At 39.0% G+C, this 21,747-nt stretch overlaps 1 protein-coding gene across 1 annotated transcript in view; it reads left to right on the top strand.

Moving 5' to 3' along the window:
* Positions 1 to 21,747, top strand: part of CEP162 (centrosomal protein 162) — a 91,459-nt gene that overhangs the window by 45,889 nt on the left and 23,823 nt on the right. Inside the window, exons 14-23 of the mRNA XM_082668790.1 lie at positions 2,971 to 3,104; positions 3,372 to 3,599; positions 4,139 to 4,279; positions 6,095 to 6,207; positions 8,341 to 8,446; positions 13,288 to 13,414; positions 14,635 to 14,798; positions 15,874 to 15,978; positions 19,215 to 19,427; positions 20,564 to 21,213. Of these exons, the coding sequence (XP_082524916.1) occupies positions 2,971 to 3,104; positions 3,372 to 3,599; positions 4,139 to 4,279; positions 6,095 to 6,207; positions 8,341 to 8,446; positions 13,288 to 13,414; positions 14,635 to 14,798; positions 15,874 to 15,978; positions 19,215 to 19,427; positions 20,564 to 21,213 (1,981 nt within the window). The remainder of the gene's footprint in view (positions 1 to 2,970; positions 3,105 to 3,371; positions 3,600 to 4,138; positions 4,280 to 6,094; positions 6,208 to 8,340; positions 8,447 to 13,287; positions 13,415 to 14,634; positions 14,799 to 15,873; positions 15,979 to 19,214; positions 19,428 to 20,563; positions 21,214 to 21,747) is intronic.

Here is a 21,747-nt window from a genome sequence, read left to right as displayed (position 1 = left end):
TTCATAGTGCTTGTGACTACCGAAATAAAAAAGAAACACATCAGTAAAATTCATATTAAAGTACAATGGTAAACTGTGACTGTCTATTTTTATACTGAGCTACTTTTTCTCATTAGACTATCCATTAAGTATGATTTTTTAATCTCTGTCTTTTTATTGGAAAATTTCCCAGAGTGACTTTAGTTTCATTTCCAAAGAACTGGAATTCCTTTGGGGTGGTTGTTACTTGTCACAGGTTGGGTCTTCAAGAAGCAGACCCTGAGGCAAAGATGAGTGTCCAGAAAGTCTAGAGACTGTGCTTGGGATCCACATTGGGTATGATGAAGAAGAAGCCCAATGACTGGGGCTTACGCAGTTAGAAGGCTTCTTTTTTTTCACGTAACCAAGAAACCAGGGCTCGTCAGTTCATAGCTGGTGCAACTGTGCAAGGACCCTTCTTTCCTGCTGCAAAATCCTTAGTCGGTGACTTTTGTCTTCCTTGTCACAAGATGGCTACACAACCTCTAGGCCTGTCAGGAGGAGAGGTGAAAGGTAAAAGGTCCCTGCCTGTTAACTCAGCAGCTTCTTAATCAGAAAAGTAGTCACTTTCTTGGAAGTGCCATGTAGGAAACTTCTGCTTTCATCTTATTGGCCAGAACTTTGATCCTGTGTTTCCTTCCCACCCCTCTGCCCAGTTGCATGGAGTCCAGGGGGATGGGTGTTTTTAACTGGCACACTGCTGCCCAGGGCAAAATTAGGTTTCTGTTATTAGGGAGGAAAAGGAGATTGGCGGCTAGTGGTGTCTGCACGTGGCAGTTTTCCTTTTTATTCTAAATTAATTTTCTTGGGCTATTGCCTCTTATATTTTTATCTTTAGACTGATACGTTTACTGTCACAGAAGGAATAATTGCTCATTCTTTAAATTTAAAAAACACAGAGAAGTAAAAAGAAAGCAATAATTAGCCAGGAACAACTGAGGTCACACTGGGTGAGCCTCTTTCCATGCTTCTTGTATGTATGTCCTTGTCCAGGTCGAAGGAAGCGGGGATGGGAGCTGGAAGGAAGGAGACAGGCAGGACAAACAGACAAAGCATTTTATAAGAACAGATCACACTTCATAAGTTCTTTTTAAATAAAATATTAGATTGAGTTTTACTTAAATCTGTAAGACGAGAAAGAAACTTTATCCTAAGAAATACTACATCTCAAAAGATCCCTTTAAGAAAATAGACTGTGGAAACCTCTGAAAGGTTGGCAAAACCATGTTGTCATTTTTACCTACATTTTGTACATTATCTGTTTTCCCTTCTGTGAAATACGAGGTAGTAAAACCCCCAGTCACATGCCTGCTACCCATTTTTGTTGGATTTATTTTTACTTGTTCAGGATATATTTAGTTTATTCGCTCCAGCGACTGTAATTCTCCTCAGCTTTTGAATGAGGGTCTTGGTTCTGGCTATGAAAGGGCCAGAATGCTTTTCACCAGTCCCTTATCCATCGCTTCTCCATTCTGGAATTATTTTGATTGGTTTCTTATTTGACTGAATTTTCTTAATCCATTGTTTTTTCAAGAAGGGTTCATGGGTTCCAAATTCTGCAGTGTTTTTTCACGTTTGAATTTTATATCCAAGCAAATTTTCTTTCGGGTATAAAGGGAAAAGATACTGTCCATGTACTATTATTGAAAATAATTACTTAGAGAAACCAAAATTAAGAATCCAGGAAGGGAGAATTGTGGTATAAAAGCACTGGCTGACTGCAGCTTGAGCAAGAACCACCTGCCACTCTTGGCCACCACATCCTAGGGAGAATCACAGTGCTAGCAGAATCACACCCCATTCGTTGGCCATGTTGATGCATCTCCAGTGACTTGGAAGGATTAATGCCTGCTTCTACAGTGATTCAAACAGTTCCTTTATGAACACTGTAAGACATTTCTCGAGAAAAACCTTCCATGTCAAACAATCCAATTCAATATGATTACTACTCTATAAGGAAAATCCTGCGTGCCCGGAAAAGATTAGAAGGAAATCTCGGGCTGAGGTACTATTGGGGACGTGTTTCTTCTTTTGACTTTCCTGTATTTTCCAAATCTTTTAATGACCGTGTATTTCACTTTAATGAAAAAGTAAACTCTGCATTTGAAAAGTTAGCATCTTGAAAAAATTGTATTAAAAATATAAATATCAAATGCTTCATTTACATCTAAAGCAATCAAATAAATATTTACTCAGTGTGCAGTTCAGAATCTGTAATAATTGAACATGGGCCTCAAGACCTCTCTAGGTATTTCCCTTAAATGTTTATTTTTATTATTAACTGAATAACTTACTGGCCTTAGAATTATTTCCACTGTTTGAGGATTTACGAGGTACCTTTTAAAAGCTGAAAATCTCACCAGAATATATATACATTAATCACATTTTTTCTAATTTAATAAACAGGGTATTATAGCAGTATTATCATTTTGTTTTTTAATCAGATTTAAACTACTTGTTATAAAGTTTCCATGTAATCTATATTATTCCAGTGATGCTATATCTTGATATACGTTACTTATAAAAAATGTGCTCTGAAAGCACACTTAATCTGAAGTAAAATGCTTCATAAAGTTATCAGCTGCTCTTTGATTCATTGTTTAGGTATTTTTATTTGTTACTGCTGTGAACATTTGACAGAATAATTATTGAAAAATAATAAAACCTGAAATTATCCCAATCTACATTCTCCTCACGTTTATTCAGCTCCAGTTGTCATTTGACGTGAATCTTGTGTCATTACCCTTCTGTGTCAAATTGAGCAGAATGTGGATTACGGGCAGGAGTTCGGAGTGCAGTGAAACAGATGCGTTGCAGGCGTCAGCCTGCTTCGTGATCCTCGTTTGTCTTAGTGTTCTCATTGTATTAGTACTTACTGTTACATAATTGCTGAATACACACTCAACTTAGTTTGTATTTGTGGTGCTTTTATCCATTGCTTACAATCTTCAGAAATCTTATCTGGAACGAGACTCATCAGGCCTGCAGCTTTGGGTAGAGCAGCACCCCAAACGGAAAGTTGCCTGGCTACTCCTAAGACGTCTGAAGGCCCTACAGAAGCAGATTCCTGTGCTCAGGTTCAGAATGTAGGTATTGAATTTCAAAATAATATTCATAATGTTTTTATGTTCTGTAATTATATATTGAAAGTAAATTATAAATAATGAAATATATGTAATTTCTTTTATGTTGACTGATATTCTTGTCACGCAAGAATTTATTGATCTTCTTATACAGTAGAACATTGTTTAACCGTGTCATTTTTATTCTTTGTGGGTTTTTTTCCCCTAACCACCTGTGTTCAAACCTAATATTATAACTCTACATAATGAAGTAATGCTTTTCCTTTAAAGGATTCTTCAGGATACCATGGTGGGAACAAGGAGACAGAATTGATTATGTTTAAAAGAGTTCAGGAAGCAGAGGAAAAATGGAGGGGTGCCCAAGCCCTAATTGAGCAGATTAAAGTCACATTCTCAGAAAAGGAGAGAGAGCTGGAAAACAAGGTGGAGGAACTAAAGAGACAACAGGAAAAGGAACTCTTCAGACTGAATCAAGACAATTATATTCTACAAGCCAAGGTACTAGACACATTGTCCTACTTCTCCTTTTATTTAATTAAAAAAGAACTGGTACTCCCCGCTAAATGCATTGTCATTTGCTTGTCCCTGGGGCTGCTTCACTTGATACATTTGCTGTATAAAACATGAACATGGTTCCTGAGAGTGCCTCCTTACAGAAGAGCCTACATGGAACCCCTGGGGGGGAAATTGAAATTGAAATTGGCTCATTTTGATAGTTTTCTTGTTAGCAGTCCTTTCTGAAAACAAATCCCTTGGTTCACTGTGACCTTCACAGAAGACGGAGTTTCAGAAAGAAAGCTATGGAAGGTCTAGATTCAGAAAGTGACACTGTGTAGCATTTCTGAGTTACTTCCATCATCAGAACTATCAGCACAAAGCACACTGAAGTGGTTTAACTGTAGTTGGCGTTATGATCATTCCACTGTGGTTATAAGGCAGGCTTAGGTTTATGTACCTCGAATTTTCTGTTATTCTCCCTCACTGCTCACTGTATCATTTCCTTCTCCAAACAAAACAATACCTGCATGTTCTCAAAGTTAAGTGGCTTTGAAGAATCAAACAAAAAACAAAGGTGGTTGCATTTTGGAGAAACAGCTGATCCTGTCACTGAAGAAAAATTGAAGCAAATCCAAAAAGAAATACAAGAACAGGAGACACTTCTTCAAGGATATCAACAGGTATGGCTCTTCAGCACATAGGGAGTTTGTCTTGAGATTCTTTGATTATAAAAATAAGGCATTTAGAAATATTTGTGTCCATTTAACAGGTAATGGGAATTCTGGCAACGCGAGGAAGTAATACTTTGACTAGTCTGTACATTTCTCATGGGCAGAATTAAAGTGGTGAAGGGCATGGGCTCTGGATTCAAAAAATCTGGTTTTAGACTTTGCTTCACTACCTGCTGTGCAGCCTTAGGCAGATCATTTCACCTCTCAGCCAGTTTCCTCATCTGTGAAGTGGGAATGAGGATAATAGTACCTGTCTCATAAGGTGGTTGTGAAATTAAAATAAGACAGTACAGATCAACCACTTCGTGCCTTCCACACAGTAACCAGTTACTGCCTGTTGCCTGTTACTAATTGTAATAGCCATATTTCCTTAGAAACTGTCCTCTTTTTCTTTAATTTTCTATAATTTTTTCAGTAGATAATATTGGCTAGTTTTGAGATTATATTGAGAAATATAAATCTGAAATCAATTGCCAATGCCCTGAGAGTGAAAAACAATTGAATTAAATGGGAGAAAATGAGTGTGTCCTATAGAAGCCATACATTTGTTCTCTGGGATGATGGAGTGTTGGTGGTGTTGACCTGACAGTCAGCCAGGGCAGGTTTGGTGATCCCCAGAATGAGACTTGTCTTAGTTTCTTTCCCATCACTCCTTTTTCTTAACTTCCCTCCCCTTCTTCTTCTGTCTCATTACCTTTTTCTTTTGTGACAACAATAGCCTAAGCATCCAGCCTACCGATAACCAGCATTTTCATTCCAGGGACATCCAGAGAAAGCATCACCACATCAGAGACTACAGCTTTTGCTGTAAATGAAATTGTACTGATTTTGCAGGACACCCCACCATAGAGTTAGTGAGAACCGTCCAAAAACCCTTCCTGCCATTCTGAGCTTGCTGTATAGGACATGGGTTTTAAGGAGGATTTCACAGACCTTTGAGTATGCCAACCACCCACTCTCACAAAGATAATACAAAATTTATGTGTCTGTGTATGTATGTATTTTTCGGAGTTTCATTAATTCTGCAGATAATCAAGCACAGACTGTGTGCCAGGCACTAGGCCAGACGTGGTGAGACAGTTCCTGGTTTTCATTAGATCCTCAGAGGTCCATGGTTTTCATCAGATTCTTGATTTTAAAGAGATTACTAAGCCAGAGCATCTAAGCACAGATGGGTACTTTCTCCCCCTGATCTCACTGTTTGAGTCCCCCTTCAGCTCAAGTCAGGTGCTGTACTGGGTCTAGTCTCTGCTCTGCTCTGTCCTGATCTTCCACAAATACCCAGTCTCTAACTCCCTGCTCACAGAAATTTCCAGAAACAAACATGGATACCCACCGTGGGTACATCCAATTACCTCACGGCAGAAAGACGGGCCAAAAATAGGAAAAAAGAAGATGCAAACAGTCCCACTGGCCTTTCCATCCCTGGTGCCTGAAGTCAGGATGTGGTTATTCCTGCAGTCTCTCCCCCATTTACTCCTGTGAAATGCGGTACATTATACTGACAGGCTCTTTGGCTTTGGGAATTTTTTTGCAACTTTTTTTTCAAGTAAGCGTTTTGATCATTTTAGAAAGAATTGTTTTCAGGTAACAGATTTTCTTCTGAGACAAATCAAAGAGTTTGAAAAAGATTTTGCTTACTCAAAAACTGAAAAAATTTAAAAGCTATTAAAAATGTTTAAAGGATGTATCTTTTAGAAGCAGATACACTTATGTAAGCACTACTGATTTTTAACTAAAACATAATTTCCCGTGTATAAAAAGGAAAACGAAAAATTGTATAATCAAGTGAAAGATCTCCAAGAACAAAACAAGAAAAATGAGGAGCGAATGTTCAAGGAAAACCAGAGTTTATTCAGCGAGTTAGCTGCCTTAAAGTAAGTCCTTTTAAAATTCTTAAAATCAAATATACTTGGACTATTTCTAAGCATTTTATTGTTATATTAATAAAACATTTAGGATACTTAGAAATTTTTAAAAATTGTACACTGATTTACAGTTCTGTAACTTTTGTATTTTTAATATTCAGTGGATTTTCCTTTGATATTAGATGACTAGTACATACTTTCAGTATTTTCAGTATATTCGTATTTGAGTTTGACATCTATTTCAGGAAACTGAATATTCCTTTTAAGCCTGAGATACTTGGGTAATACATCTTAGTAATAATGCTGTTAGTAATAATAGTAAAGAGAAAATACAGTATTATTTACTGTCTTAGGTCAGGTTCCATACAAGTAGAGCCTGAGGTGGGGATCGTCGTGGAGGTGATCTCCCGGAGGATTAGTCTCAGGAGATGGGGAGCCAGAGAAGCGAGATGGGGGCGGGTAGCAGGAGGGCAGGCAAGTAAGAATGTGGTCTCGGCTGGAGGCTGGCTTCATTCTGCTCTCGCCAGGAGGCTCAGGAGAACACATTGCATTGCAGAGTTGGCCCCTACTTGAGGCACGTGGGGGGCAGCCTTTTGTACCCCCCAAGGCAGCCAGTCCCTGGCTGAGGTGGGCCCCAGGGAGCGAGTGGGGGTATCCTCTGGGCCAGGGGTCAGGGGTTGCTATTTGGCAAGGGCATTTCTCCAGAGAAGGAGAACCTGCGAGTTATTACAACCAGCGCTCACCGTGGCAGGCTGACGGGGCACCAGCACCCACTTAAGAATCAATCATACTTCAGACTATACGGCCTTTGGGATGTTATCACATCCGTCTTTAACACACTAAGTGAAAGAGCTGAACCAACACATGTGGGCAAGCTAGGGTACTGTCTTTTGGGAAATGACTGCCAGCTATGCATCATTTCACCTAAACACCTAAAGCCTCAGATAGGACCGCTATCAGAAGAAGTTTCTTTGACTCTGAATGTCATGTATGTTTTATTTATTTACATACTTCTTCCATTTTTTTGGTAAGGTAACTTAGGGCATGTGAGGCAGGGCTGCTGTTAGCTCACATTCATCTTTCCTGCAAAACAGAAAAAAGCATATCTTGTAGCAGACAAAGCTGGAAAGTACACAGGTTGGCTAGTGAGGGCACTTTTGTGTAAATTAGGAAGGGGAAAATGCCCCTTTCTCCTGGTAAGTGTGACCCCAAGCCAAGGCTGATAATCTGCACAGTTCTGAGGCATGAAGGCATTTACATCTGCTTTCTTCCCAGATGCTTCAATAAAGTATTTTAAAATTTCATATCTGATAATGTTGCCTGGCTTTTTTTTTTTTTTTTTTTTTGTGGTATGCGGACCTCTCACTGCTGTGGCCTCTCCCGTTGCGGAGCACAGGCTCCGGACGCGCAGGCTCAGCAGCCCTGACTCACGGGCCCAGCTGCTCCGCGGCATGTGGGATCTTCCCGGATCAGGGCACGAACCCGCCGTGTCCCCTGCATTGGCAGGCGGACTCTCAACCACTGCACCACCAGGGAAGCCCTGTTGCCTGGCTTTTAAGAGAGAAGATCTATTCCAAGATCCAAACCTGAAGCTCTGAATGAATTTTCACAATGGAATAAATGGTTTCTCTAGAAAGTAGGGTTAGGTAATCATATGTGTACTCCTAAACTTGTATAATATCTCTGGAAAAAAACAGAAAAATTGATTCTAAGGTACCAGTAGTAGACTGTGTTTGTTTTTGTTTGTTAGTTTCCATGGGTATGATTGGCAATTTGTGTTTCTCAGGAGTCTAGAATGATGTGACAAGGAGTACAGAACACCACAGGGGAAATACAGCAAGTCTTTCCGGGCGATTGATTTTTTTTTTTTTCTGAGAATTGGCAGGAAATATTTTTATATTACAAATAAACCAGTACTCTTAGGGTTTTGGTTCTTTTAGATTATACATAAAAATTTCACATGAAGTATACTTCTCTTTTAGTATTTTAGTATTGTAATCTTTAGTTTAAATAAACTTTCTCTTCAGTGACTCACATAGTTTCAACGTGCAAAGTGTTTTTAATTTTTAAGAATTGAATATTTTGTATTGAAAGGAGTACCTTGTAAAAAATATATATTTTTTTATTTTCAAAATAAATCAGAGAACAGATGCATAAAAGTCGTTTCCTGTCTCAAGTAGTTGAAGATTCAGAGCCCACCAGAAACGAGAATTTTACAGATCTGTTAGCAGAACTACGGGTGGCACAGGTAAGTTGCATAAGGATTTTAACCATTAGCAATAGGAAAGATTGTTATAAAAATCTCTACATGTGTAAAAAAAAAAATCTGCTTTTGTAATTTATGAAAAAATAAACTCTGCTTATAAATTTCATACCAATTAAAAATTAGGAAATATCTAAGGTTAGCACTGGGACACATGTGACCTTACTATAGAGGAGACAATGTGATGCTGGTTTTAGGTGGCATCCTCTTTATAATCCAACCTCTCATCAGGCATTTTTCACGTGGAGCCATGGTTGGACGCATAACCTTATTTAGGGCATGTATACCTAACTTCAAATTCCTCATTGGAAATGTACAGCTAAAATAGGAAAATAATTTGAAGATAATCATTCACCTTAACAAGTTAGCTGGCTTTTCCTCTGTCTTCCCAAGTGGACTGTGCAGTTCTAGGGGCCAGAGGCTATATCTGCAAATATGTGTGTCTGATGTGCCTAACACAGAGGTGAAATGCAATAGCTACTGTATAACTTTTTTCTTTATTTGTATTGAATTGTTATAAAGAATATGGCCTAGAATTTTCTAAAGCAGTATTTATCAATAGGAGAAGTTTGGGAATTTAGGGCAGATTAATTCTGTCTTAAGCAGAACAGTTCTAGGCATTGCATGATTTTTATCACTCCTGTCGCCAGGAACTATGCTCATAGCACCCACCAGTCGCTGCAACACTCAAAAGCACTGCCACGTTTCCAGACATCTCCTGTGGGAGGGCAGTCAACTCTCCCCACTCCCTCCCATTAAGAACCACAGCACTAAACTAAAAAGTCCTTCCAGTCTATTTGAATGATTATGTAAATTAGAAAAATTCCAATTACATATCACTTTTTAATTAGAAATTTATTATATAAAGTTAGGTTATATAGCACTTTAAACATGCCTTAGTTCAATAATTGATGCTTAACAGACTTGTATGTAAAATACATCTTCAAATATGAATCCATTAGAGAACTTTCTTAAGATGCATGTATGTACAGAATGATTAGATAGGTAGGCAGATAAGTAGAAAGAAGGAATAAATGATTGGACACCCGCACTTATCAGTGGGCCTCAAAAACTAGCAAGTTAGGAGAGCAATTAACATTGCTGAAGTTTATGAAGACTTGGGAAAACATGGTAAGGTTTCAAGCACAGCATTAGCTTCATTTGAAGGCTGTTATTAGTGACCTTTTAAAAGTGCTACTTTGAACACACTTTTTTCTGACAAACGGGAAACTAAAACTGCCACTGAAATCACTGGAAAGTGCTGGCTAAAATATAAGAAACATCTTGTAAATGCATAACCCAGCTCTCAGGAAAGTAAGGGGAATCTCTAGGGGTCACAAATGAACAGGGATACAAACCTAGCAGTAAACATTGCTCCTAGGCTACCAGTTCAGTAACCACGAGCCTTGAGCTTTAACAACAAAGTAGAGATAGGACCCCAGGATTTCAAAGGGCCACATCCTTCAGTAAAACAGTGGTCCATGAAAAAATCCACCCACCTTCAGAAGGGGCTGAGATATCAAGAAAGCTTATCTGTCTTAACTTGATTTCTATATAGAGAGGGGGGGAAAAAATCTCTGCTCAGTGTCTTACTAGTTGTTCAGTATAAATGTCATCCCTACTGCCTTCATTTGTGTTTTAGTATTTGAATTGACACTGCTTTCAAGGTTTGGTCATACTCAAACTGGAAAAGGAAAATAGCATAAAAGGTGGTCCTGAGTTAGTGATCATCTTAAGTGTGTCTTAAGAAACACATGCAAAACACTCTTAGAGGTATCCATCCTTAACCCAGCTCACATGGTATTCCTTCAGATAAAATCCTGCTGACGGTACGCCCAGAATGCAGAATTACAAAACCCGGGGAAACAACCCACCGTGAGCAGGCATGGGATGGTTTAATAAACAGCAGGATTAGAACCCCAATCAAATTACTGAGTAGACTATGAAATAAATAGACTTTAAATGATTTAATATACAAAATAAGTGAGAAATTCAGTGTGAGGAAAGAACAAAACAGACTAGGCAAATTCAGAGAAAAATAAACAGAATAAGTAGAAAAATTAAATAGATCATACATAACTAAGAAGAAATTGGTAAACTAGAAGATAGATCTAAGGAGCTTAGAGTGAAACACAAAAAATAGAGAAATGAAAAATATCAGAGATGTGAGATACTCTAGTATGTAATTAAATTTTTTTAAAAGTAATGGCTAAGAATTGTCTAGAAATTAATAAAAGAGATGAATTCTCAAATTCAGGAAATACAGTGAGTCCTACGCAGGATACGTAATTTAAAATCTACATCTAAACCCATCATGGTGAAAGTACCAAAGGCAGGGAACACCTTAAAAGAAATCAGAAAGGGACTTCCCTGGTGGCGCAGCAGTTAAAAATCCACCTGCCACTGCAGGGGACACGGGTTCTATCCCTGGTCCGGGAAGATCCCACATGCTGTGGAACAGCTAAGCCAGTGCGCCACAACTACTGAAGCCCACGCGCCTAGAGCCCATGTTCTGCAACAAGAGAAGCCACCGCAAGGAGAAGCGGGTGCACTGCAACGAAGAGTAGCTCCTTCTCGCTGCAACTAGAGAAAGCCTGCGCGCAGCAATGAAGACCCAACACAGCCAAAAAAACAAAAAAGATTTAAAAAAAAAGAAATCAAAAAAAGAAGTGTTAAAGATAAAAATTACTTAGGATTGTGTTTATTTGTGCAAATATTGAAAGATGGAATGTCATGCGTTAACTTTCATTCACTTTGGTTTTCTGAGTTTAAATAGTTTAAGAGCAAAAAATTCATACTGAGATAAATCTGTAATACAATATTCATATCAAACCTACTTACGTATAGTCTCATTTGTACCTTAAAAATTAATACCAGTTAGTGTAGTCTTAAAATGTGAATTGTTGTTTTGTAAACTATGGATGGACACATACTAAAAGCGAAGGTCCTGAGCCCTGTCCTTCTAGATTCCCAGGGTGGAGAGGAGGATGAGGCTGACTGCAGTTCGGCCAGTCAGTCAGGCAATCGTCCTGGAGTTGGAAAAAGAGTAGGTAAACAAGACAGACATGGGCCTTGCTCACTAGGAACCTGTATTCTACCAGGGAAGACAGATAATAAGTGAACAAGAAATAGTTACAAATAGAGGTAAGTTCTTTGAGGAGAATAACAATAGAGACTAACGGTAGGCAGGGCAGGGGTAAGGCAGCTGTCAGCCGTGTGGGCAAGGAGGTGCTCTCTGAGAAAGTGGTGTCTGCATCGAGAATGGAGGAGAAGCAGCAGCTCACTGTGCAAAGACCGAGCCTTCCAGCCAGGGGCAAGCACAGGCCGAGTCAGGGTTGGGCTTGGTACCTTCCAGATACAGGGGCACCTGAGGCAGAAGTGGGTGAGTAAGGACAAGAGTGATGGAAGAAAAGGTCGGAGAGACAGGCAGAGGCCTCTGAGTGTCCACACAGTAGGTTCTTGTAGAAATTCAATGCTCTCCTGAAAAGACATCCACAGAAGATCGCACAGAAGATTAAACAACGAAATGATACAGCTAGAACCACGATTATTCAAGCCCTTATGAATGGCTTTATTTTCTTCATAAGACTGTATTTTAGATTCTAAGGTAGGGTGATAGAAAGTTTCTAAGAATTTTCATTTTGAAAGTAAAATATACCAACTGTGCCCCAGGAGTTTGTTCAGCAGGTATGAGTTCAGCTCAGTATACATTTACTGAGTACCTGCCATGTGCTTGGTGCCGGAAAGCAAGCAGTAAAATCAGTCTTGGTCCCCAAAGAGCTCTCAGCCTAACGAAGAGAAAACGCTTGTACGCAAATAAGTGTTGTATGAAACAAAGTAGTAAATGCTGTGCTAGAGGTACACTGAAAGTTTGTGGTGATGCTGGGGCAGGTGTTATCAGGAATAGCCTCATTTGAACTGTGCTCTGAAGGATAAGTATGACTTTGGCAAGGCGAGGAATGAGGGCAGTTGAGAGAGTGCGGCATGTGAACACATTGAGAATTTAACTTTTTAAAAAATGTGCCAAGCATTTTTTTGCATTTGTGATATAGGGATGAGCAAAGTAAAGTTCTGCTTTCAAGTAGACGTCTATGTCAGGCGGTGATGAGTGTGTGAGAAGAAAAAATAGCAGCACCCCTGGGGGCCAGGATGAGGGTTGCCATTTTAGAATGATCAGGGAAAGCCTTCCTGGGGCCTCGTTTGAACAGAAATCCTGATAAAGTGAAGGAACGAACCACCTGGCTGTGTGAGGGCAGAGGAGACAGTAAGTGCAAAAACACCGTGGGGTTGGAACGTGCTGGGCGGGTTCAGAGAACAGCCAGGAGGTCTCTGCAGCTGGCGTGGAACGCGAGGGGGAGATTTGCAGGAGATGCGTCAGAGGAGCGGGCACGACTGGGTTCTGTGACACTGAAGGTCATGGTAAGAACTGTCGGCTTCCCGCAAGAGGGGTGGGAGCCACCAGAGAGCTTCAGACAGAAGACTGACATTAACTGACTCTTGAAGACAGTTCCTCTGGCTACTGTGAGGAGAAAAGACTAGGTGCTGAGAGTGGAAGAGTCAGACTGGTTAGAAGGGTATTGGAGTAACCGAGGAGAAGTGAGAACGGCAGAGTGGAAGGGCTTGGAAGCTGTGTTGAGTTACGTGATTAGAACTGATTCTAGTAGGCTCTGGGGAGCTCGTGATCGTTTGGAGGGGAATGGTGATGAGATCAAGCTAAAATTTAGAAAAATAATTAGCAGTGTTTATGATGACGTGGGTGAAGGAGACTCTACCACAATTTATTGTGGTTGGAAATAATTTGCTTTTGTATTTTTATGAATATCAAGAAAGAAAAAAACAGTTTATTGGAAGACATCAGAAGACTGAAGCAGGACAAACAGGCTCTTGAAGTAGACTTGGAAAAAGTGAAGAAAGAGAGAGACCAAGCCAAAGACCAGATTGCTTATGCCACAGGTAGAAGTCTGAGCTGAAACGGTTTACCTTTATACTCCTAACTGTTCTAATCTTAAGTAATAGCAATTGGATAGTACAATTAAAATGCTATTCCTTGAAGTGTATTGTAATTTTAGAAACTTTAAAAAATTAGTTAATAGGTATGTGCCTTTGATTGGTTTTAGCAGCAATAATTGCGAGACCAAAGAAAGTCACAGATTGTTTTGAATTCATGGCATTGTAAGCTTAGTTGTTTACAGTCATCCCAGCTAAACTGTGACTTTCCAGGGCACGGTCTCCCTTTTTGTACCTGGGTCTGAAACATAAGCTCTCAAATATTTACCAAATGAACAAATGTTTGTAGAAACTATGTTTGTAGAAACACAAGGATGGATATGGTATACCCCACCAGGGAAAACACAGGAGAGTAAGATAAGAACGCAGAAGGAGAGTAAGATAAAGTTTAATATTAAAAAAATTAGAAATAAACATGAGGGTGCTAATAAGGGTTTCAGGGAGGAATGGCATTTGAGGGTCCTGACAGATGGAGAGATTCAGGAGTAAACGAATGGAGGGGGCCGCTCAAGGGTGTTTCATTAGCGTGTTTTTGGATACACCTGGATTGCGGCTTAGGACGGCAGAACACAGGGCTAGAAAGGTTCATCAGAGAACCCCTTGTTTGCCAAAGCAAGGCTCTTTCCTCTGTGATACTATGATCTTCAGTGTAAGATGTGTATAGTAAAATCCACTTATTGTTTGTAAGAAATTTACTTTCTTCATCTGTAAAATAGAATAACAACCATAGTTCCCATCATATGTTTGTTGTATTAAATAAAGTCTTACATGGGAAGCGCTCTCTAATGTTTGCCATTGTTACTTTTTAATATAATTATAGGAATTCTTCATTTTTATTATCTCCTGAATCCAACATTTATTTTCATAGAAAAGACTTTAGTTTTATAATGAAAGTCAGTGGGAAAACAAGTGATTTATCAAAAATTTCTATATGCCAGCTTTGCTACAAGTTTGAGGATTTGGACTCTGAACACAGTCTTCATCCTCCTTTACTAATACACTAAACTAGACACAGACTTACGTACATTAGTTGTTTTGGGCCTCTTTATTTTTTTCTTAATGCTTTCATTTGAGAGACATTGGTTTTCATTTAAAATCTTTCAATGTAGTTTATTTCCATATTTTGAAAAGTTACAATGGAGTTATTGTATTACTTTATCTTATAGGTGAAAAATTATATGAAATAAAAATTTTAGAAGAAACACATAAACAAGAAATAAGTCGCCTGCAAAAAAGATTACAGTGGTACGCCGAAAATCAGGAACTTCTGGATAAAGATGCAGTTCGGCTTAAAGAAGCAAATGAAGAAATTGAGAAGCTGAAACTTGAGGTAATGATCATTTCAGAATGTATTTCTATAGATGAACTCTATTATCTTCAACACTCCTTCATAGCTTTGTGTCATCAAATCAGTATACTCGAAATTCTGTTCATTAAAATGGCCAGTTTGACTTTGGTTTGTGTTTATTTGTGTAGTCTATTTTAGATTAGCCTGAGAATACAGTCAGCCATCTGTATCCATAAGTTCCCTATCCAGCAGATTCAACCAACTGTGGATTGAAAATATTTGGAAGAAAAACAGAGTTTCAAAAAGCAGAACTTGAATTTGCTGTTCACTGGCAGCTATTTTCATAGCATTTGTTACATTGTTTTAGGTATTATAAGTAATCTAGAGATGATTTAAAGTATCTGGGAGTTACAGGCAAATACTACACCATTTTATACAAGGGACTTGAGCATCCCTGGGGCTTCGGCATGCCCGGATCTTAGTATCTGCAGGGGTCTGGGAACCGGTGCCCCACGGTTACCAAGGGGCAACTGTAAATCCAAGCTCCTTAGCACAGCCTGTGAGGTCCCCATGTGGTCTGAACCCTGCCTGTCTCTCCAGCCCCATCCATACTGCACTCCCCGGTCACTCTCCTCCCAACCACACGGGCCTCCCTGTGGTTCTTGAACATGCTGAGCTCGTTCCACTTGTTGCTTTGGCCTAGAGTGCTCTGACCTAGCTTCTTCCTGTGTCTCACTCCTTGTTCAAGTCTCAGCTCCGATTTCTACTTCCCAGAAAGATCTTCCTGACCTCTTAATCTAATGTAGCTACCAGTCTCACCTCCTCTGACTCTTCTCATTCCTTGAGTTTATTTTCTTCATAGTACTTGTCACTCTCTGAAGTTATTTAATTTACTTAATGATTTTGTTTATTAGCTTTTCAACTGTCTCCTTCCATTAAGATCTAAGCACCATGAAAGCAGGGACCTGGCTTGTCTTGTTTGCTCTCCATATCTCCAGCGCAGTGCCCTATCTGGGATCTAATAAGTGAATTAATGAACTGCCATTACGCTTCCCTCTTGGTGTTTCTCTGCTGTGTTTTAAATATGCTTCTTAACATGGTCTTTCCTTATTGGTAGGTTGAGAAACTGAAAGCTGAATCTGGAAATCCATCCATCCAGCAGAAGATACGTTTAAAAGAAAAAGCAACTGATGCCAAAAAAATTCAGGATCTAGAGCGACAAGTACGTGTTCAGGGTAAATTTTCATTAAGATATTTTATATACAGAGCATTTTTGTTTTCTCTTTTGTTTCCGGAGTTCCTACAAGATGTAGTCAACCTGGAAATTTTTGGGTTTATTCATTCATTTTAATACAGAACTGCCTCTGCATTAAACTTTGAATACAGTATTTGAAGTAACAATAAAAACACAGTAAACAACATCATTTTATGTACTCTGTGGCTTTCTGCATAAAGAATTTTTAAGAGTAGTGTGTCTCATTAGGTGGTAGACCTATTGATGAAAGGTTATTTGCATCCCAGCTCTATTTGACATCCAGGAAGAAGGAAACAGAACTTTGCCACTCTGGGTGTAGAGCTAGGATCCCTTCTCCTGATCACCTGTAGAGCTAGGATCCCTGAAACCAGGTGAGAGAGGAGGGCACAGAAGGAGACCCTCCAGTTGGAAACATGTTAGTAGCGCTAGGGAAGTCCAGCAGAAGACCCTGGAAACCGAACATCCCCTCCCAGAGAGCTGGCCATAATTTTCAGCTCTGGCTCACTGGTTAGGCTTAGAAATACTCATTTCATGGTCATTGTGGCTGGAAGACTTTTTTCAAAACCCATGTAGTAACACTTACTAGGATAAAGGTTTTTTTCCATTGAAATAGTTGTTTTGTAGGCTGGAATATTAATTGTACCTTATGTTTTTAAAGCCTTCTATAACGTAGTATTTGTATTCATAACTAAATATTAAAACAAAATTAGAATTTCCAGTCCTGTTCATAAGAGAACATGATCCTGTAGTCAAGTCATGACCCTTAGACATACAGATATTATTCCATCACAAACCTGAGACTGTGAGGTCATCACTGGGCTGCATATCATCCCAGTTTTATGAGAAGAAGGAAAACTAAGCAAAAAATTAACTTTGTTACTTTACAGGACCTGTTATATTAAAAGGTATGATTTGGTAGTTTGGTTTAGTGGCCAGGAAAGGAACAGGACTGAAGTGGTTTGAAGAGCGAGAAATATTCTGAAATAACTATAGTCCTGGTTGCTTGGCTTTTTTTTTTTTTTTTTTCCAGTGCCTAAGACTAAGATTAGCCTATGTAGAAGAAGCTATCCAGAACTGTGAGAGAGGAAAGAACAAAGGAACCACTTCTCCACTAGATGATTTTATTCTAAGAGAATAATGTAGAAGTGAACGTATGAGAGTAAAGAGATTTTGAAATTTCTTTGAAACGGTGATCCATATGGATCAGAAATGTAACGTTTTATCAAAGTAACCTCCCTCTTTTACTAACACTTTCATTAAAAATTTATTGGTTTACTGTCTTAGATTATATCTTTCTAAAATATTGTTAATATTTTGTATAGTTTGCTCACATACATTTCAGATCTTGTTCTGTTCCCTTGAACAGAACATTTCTATCCTAATGATTTTAAATCTTAATACATATTTTATAATCAAAGTATATCACAATATATTCAGAATCAGTTTGAGCCATATTCTGAAATAGATTAATTGTAGAATAAAACATCTTTTTTTCTAAATAGCACATAAGTAAAAGTGGGGCTAATTAATATGCATGTTATAGTGAAAATTTCCAATTATGTGTGTTCATTCATGCTTTTATTTAATGGAATATTCCATAGTTTAATTTCCAGTGAGATTTAAAAAACAACAACAACAAGAGCCACACTGGTATCAGAGACCAAAGAATAAATTAAAAAGCAAAATGAAAGAAGATAGAAATAAAATTAATTTTCTGCCAAAAATGTAGTATACTTTGCAAAATATCAAAGTCAGATTGAAAATATTGTTTAGCATTTTTAATTAATATGTTAATTGTAAATATGTTAAAACAAATTCATTTAAAAAAATCTAGTCTCTTTTTAATATACATGGTGTCTCTGTGTGTGTGTGTGTGTGATATATATACCTTTATATGCTTACATCTAATCTAGATTTTTAATACCAGGGGAAGCAAAATGAAAAAGTTTATAGATGAAATGATCCATTTTTGTATCTGGATGTATTCCACTTTATGGTATATCTATGAATGTGCAAGCAGTCTTCAGGAATGGAAATATTTGCTGTTAACTTTGCAAACGACGTGACCCTTAAGTACCTACTAGGAACAATATTCAGTCTATAAACAGGATTTTGAGCAACCCATCTTGCCTTAGGAAAGGTAGTTTTTGGGACCAGATCATATATACTAAAAACCATTATCAGGCCCTCACCACATGCTGGGCACTCGGCTAAGCACTTCACCAAGATAGATGTCATCTGATCCTCAAATATATGAACACCATGAAATCAGTATTGTTACCTCCCCATTTTACCGATGAGGCGAAAGAGATATATAGATTGAGGAGTTGACACGCTGCTAACACAGTCTTAACTCCAGACACGCTCTAACCTCTGCACTAGACCACCTCTTAGGTGCTATTTTATTTATTTTATTGCATACTCGGGGGTTAGAAGACTGTTCAACGAAGTTTTAGTCTCTTACTCTATGTTTTTCAAAGGTATCTTAACATAACACCTTAAACAAAAGCAGGTATACACACGTATGTGTATATAATATCAAGCTCTAATTTCTGTGGACCCAGGTGCAGTTTTTCCTTACAGAAGGACTGTGTAGTATGTTATTGTTTTTAATAGACTAAATGAAAAGTTGTTTTCATGAGGACTTCATTAAATGTCATCTAATCTTCTTTGCTTCCTGATTGAAAGAAGTCATTTTAAAGTAGATTAAACTTTATTTGGAGGAGGACTGGGGTAGCGGGGAGATGGTTGCAGGCAGGGGCAGGCACTTAGGAAGCTGTATGTTTATTATAAAAACTTTGCACATTCATGTGCAGATAAGTAATTTTTCAATCAGTAGACAGTATAAACACTTATCTGAGGGGTGTCTAGAAAAAAGGGAGGGGGAAAGAGCTTTGTCCTCACAAAGATTGGTTGTTACTAGTATAATAGGAAGACCGAAGATCTATTTCAAATAAACATAAGAGGATTTCTGTAAATTAACCAGTATTAGATTAGACATTATACTATAGTGTGTTTTGATCAGGATATAAAATTTGAAATTAATTTGTGCTGCTGTGCATTTGATTCAGTCTTGAGATGTGATATGAACATCTCTTTGAAACCTAGACATGACTGATAGAGCATAATCTAAATTTTTACATTAAGCTGCTTAATTTTAATATATTTGTGACCTTAACATGCATACAAAAATATTTTAATAGGTTAAGGAAATGGAAGGAATTCTAAAGAGACGATATCCCAATTCTTTGCCTGCTTTAATATTGGCTGCATCAGCAGCTGGTGATACAGTGGATAGAAATACAGTGGAGTTTATGGAAAAAAGGATAAAAAAACTAGAAGCTGATCTGGAGGGCAAAGATGAAGAAGCAAAGAAGAGCCTTCGGACCATGGAACAGCAGTTTCAGAAAATGAAGGTACGTGCCGGGTAGCCATGGAGATGGGGCTCAGAGGTGTACCATGGGGGCTTGGGGGCTTCTTAGAATGAGACCGAAGAGTATGTCTTCGGAGGGCAGAGACCAAATAGAGGAATGAATTCCAACCCCACCCCCCTTTTAATCTATCTAAACGTACCTAACTTTTTCCTTTTTCCAGTCCCTATCCCACCCCCCTCTCCTGCCCCTGCTCACTTCCAGCCACTTCCTCCTTTCATTTCTGATTCCCAGTGCACACCAAGCATTTCAGTTGCCTTCGCATGTGCTCTTCCTACTTCCAAAATACCCCTGCTTCCACTTATCCCCAAATTTACACACATCCCTCAAAGCTGAACTTGAATGTGCTCCCTCTGTGCCATCTTCCCTCCTTCCTTCCCTCAGGCCTCCAGACACACCCAGGTGCCGCTCTGCGCCGTGTTCATAGGCCCATTATCGCAGTTATCATAGGACAGTGAAATTTGCCATGTCACTCAGCTCACTGGGCTGTGGACTGTCTGAAGGCAGGAGCTGAGTTTATCTCTAGGATCTGGCACAGTGCCTGGCATGCAGTTGTAGCGCAGTAAATACATTCAGTGATTGAATGAACAAAGCTCTTTCATGCCTCCCTCCACAGAGTAGACTATTAGGTTATTTTGTTAATAATAATAATAATAAAGCTCCAATATGCAAATTCTAAGCTGACTTATTACTCCTATGAGATTTCTAAATTGATGTTAGAAGGTTGAAAATGTGCTACTTCTTACAGATATCAGTAACCCCAACTGCTTTCCCTATTTATTCTCAGGGAGTATAGTGTGTCAGTTTGCATAGAGAAGGGTACACAGTAATAGGTTTGCTTGTGAGGTTAAAGTAAGTTTTGGTGTATAAAAACTTGTAACGTTAGGAAGCAACGTATAATTAGGAAATTACATAACATATATTGAGAATATATAATGGTATGCCCTCAGAGACAGGACTTCAACACATTTGCCTGACTCAAGGAACATGGGCTTGGAGGCATCAGAATACATGGTGAGTCCCTGAACGAAGGAAAAGGCAGGACCTGGGAGAGTGCAGGGCTTCCGTAACTGATGAAATGTTTAGCAGTGGTTTGTCGTTACATGGATTCTTTTCTACAGATTCAGTATGAGCAGAGACTGGATGAGCAGGAACAGCTGCTTGCCTGCAAGTTGAAGGAGGCGTCCCAGAACCAACATGACAGCTCCTCCAGAGTTAAAGCACTAGAGAAGGAACTGGATGACGTTAAGGAAGCCCATCAAATCACTGTAGGAAATCTTGAAGCTGAAATAGATGTTCTTAAACATCAGAATGCTGAATGGGAGCTCAAGAAAGATGATAAGGATGATCAAGATTTCCAGTCTATAGAATTCCAGGTGGAACAGGCTCATTCTAAAGCTAAACTGGTCAGACTCAACGAGGAGCTAGCCGCAAAGGGGAGAGAGATACAGGACCTTTCACAGACTGTGGAGAGGCTTCAGAAGGAGAGGAGAAAGATGCTCTCTCATCAGCACTCTAAGGCTAGGGAGGAAATGGCTGCCAGAAGGGTGAAGAAACATGTTCTGCACCCGGGTAAAAGAAATGCTAACTCCTCTGGAACCCTGGAGGGCAAGCTTTACCAACCACATACTTTTACTGATTCCGATATTTCAGAGGTTGTACAAGAAAACTGCAGATTGAAAAATGAACTGGAGAGATTGACTGTGGAGAGGAATGAGCTGAAGATGGAATCTGAAGTAGCAGTGAACCAATTTGAAAACTCCATGAAAAGGTAAAAATGTGACTTCGTCAGTATATGGAGACATAAAAAGACAAAAACTAAAAAATCGTAGATGTATGTCCCCTGGATAATTAGCTTGACCCTGAACTAAGTCCATTACCAAATTTTAAGAACCTGTATTACATTGCTAAGCACAGATCTGTTTCAGAGTTGGATCTTCTACCTATTGGAAGCTCAGATTCTAATGAACTTGAATCTTCATGTCAACCCCGTTCTTGGGCCGAGCAGTCTTACCTTTCTGCACTTATCCAAATGGTGTTGATAAGCTGACCCACTGGGCCTTCCTGCAAATGAATACCATCGTTTATGGTTGCTGTAGGCAGATAGCTATCAGAAAACAGCTCTTAGTGAAACTAGTTGACATTCTAAGAGGAAAAGGTCCTCTTCCAAAATAACTCTTCAGATTAGTCTTGTGATTACATCTCTTCATGCCTTGAAGAACTTCTGTACTCATCCCTTTCCTACTCAGAATCTCCAAGTACCATCTCCTGTCTCTTCCCTCTGAGCCTTCTTACATGCTCAGAT

Source organism: Grampus griseus, assembly GCF_964374135.1.
Source record: "Grampus griseus genome assembly, chromosome: 13".
NCBI lineage: Eukaryota > Metazoa > Chordata > Mammalia > Artiodactyla > Delphinidae > Grampus > Grampus griseus.
Note: the sequence above shows the minus strand (reverse complement) of the source record. Positions and strands in the feature narration are given on the sequence as shown.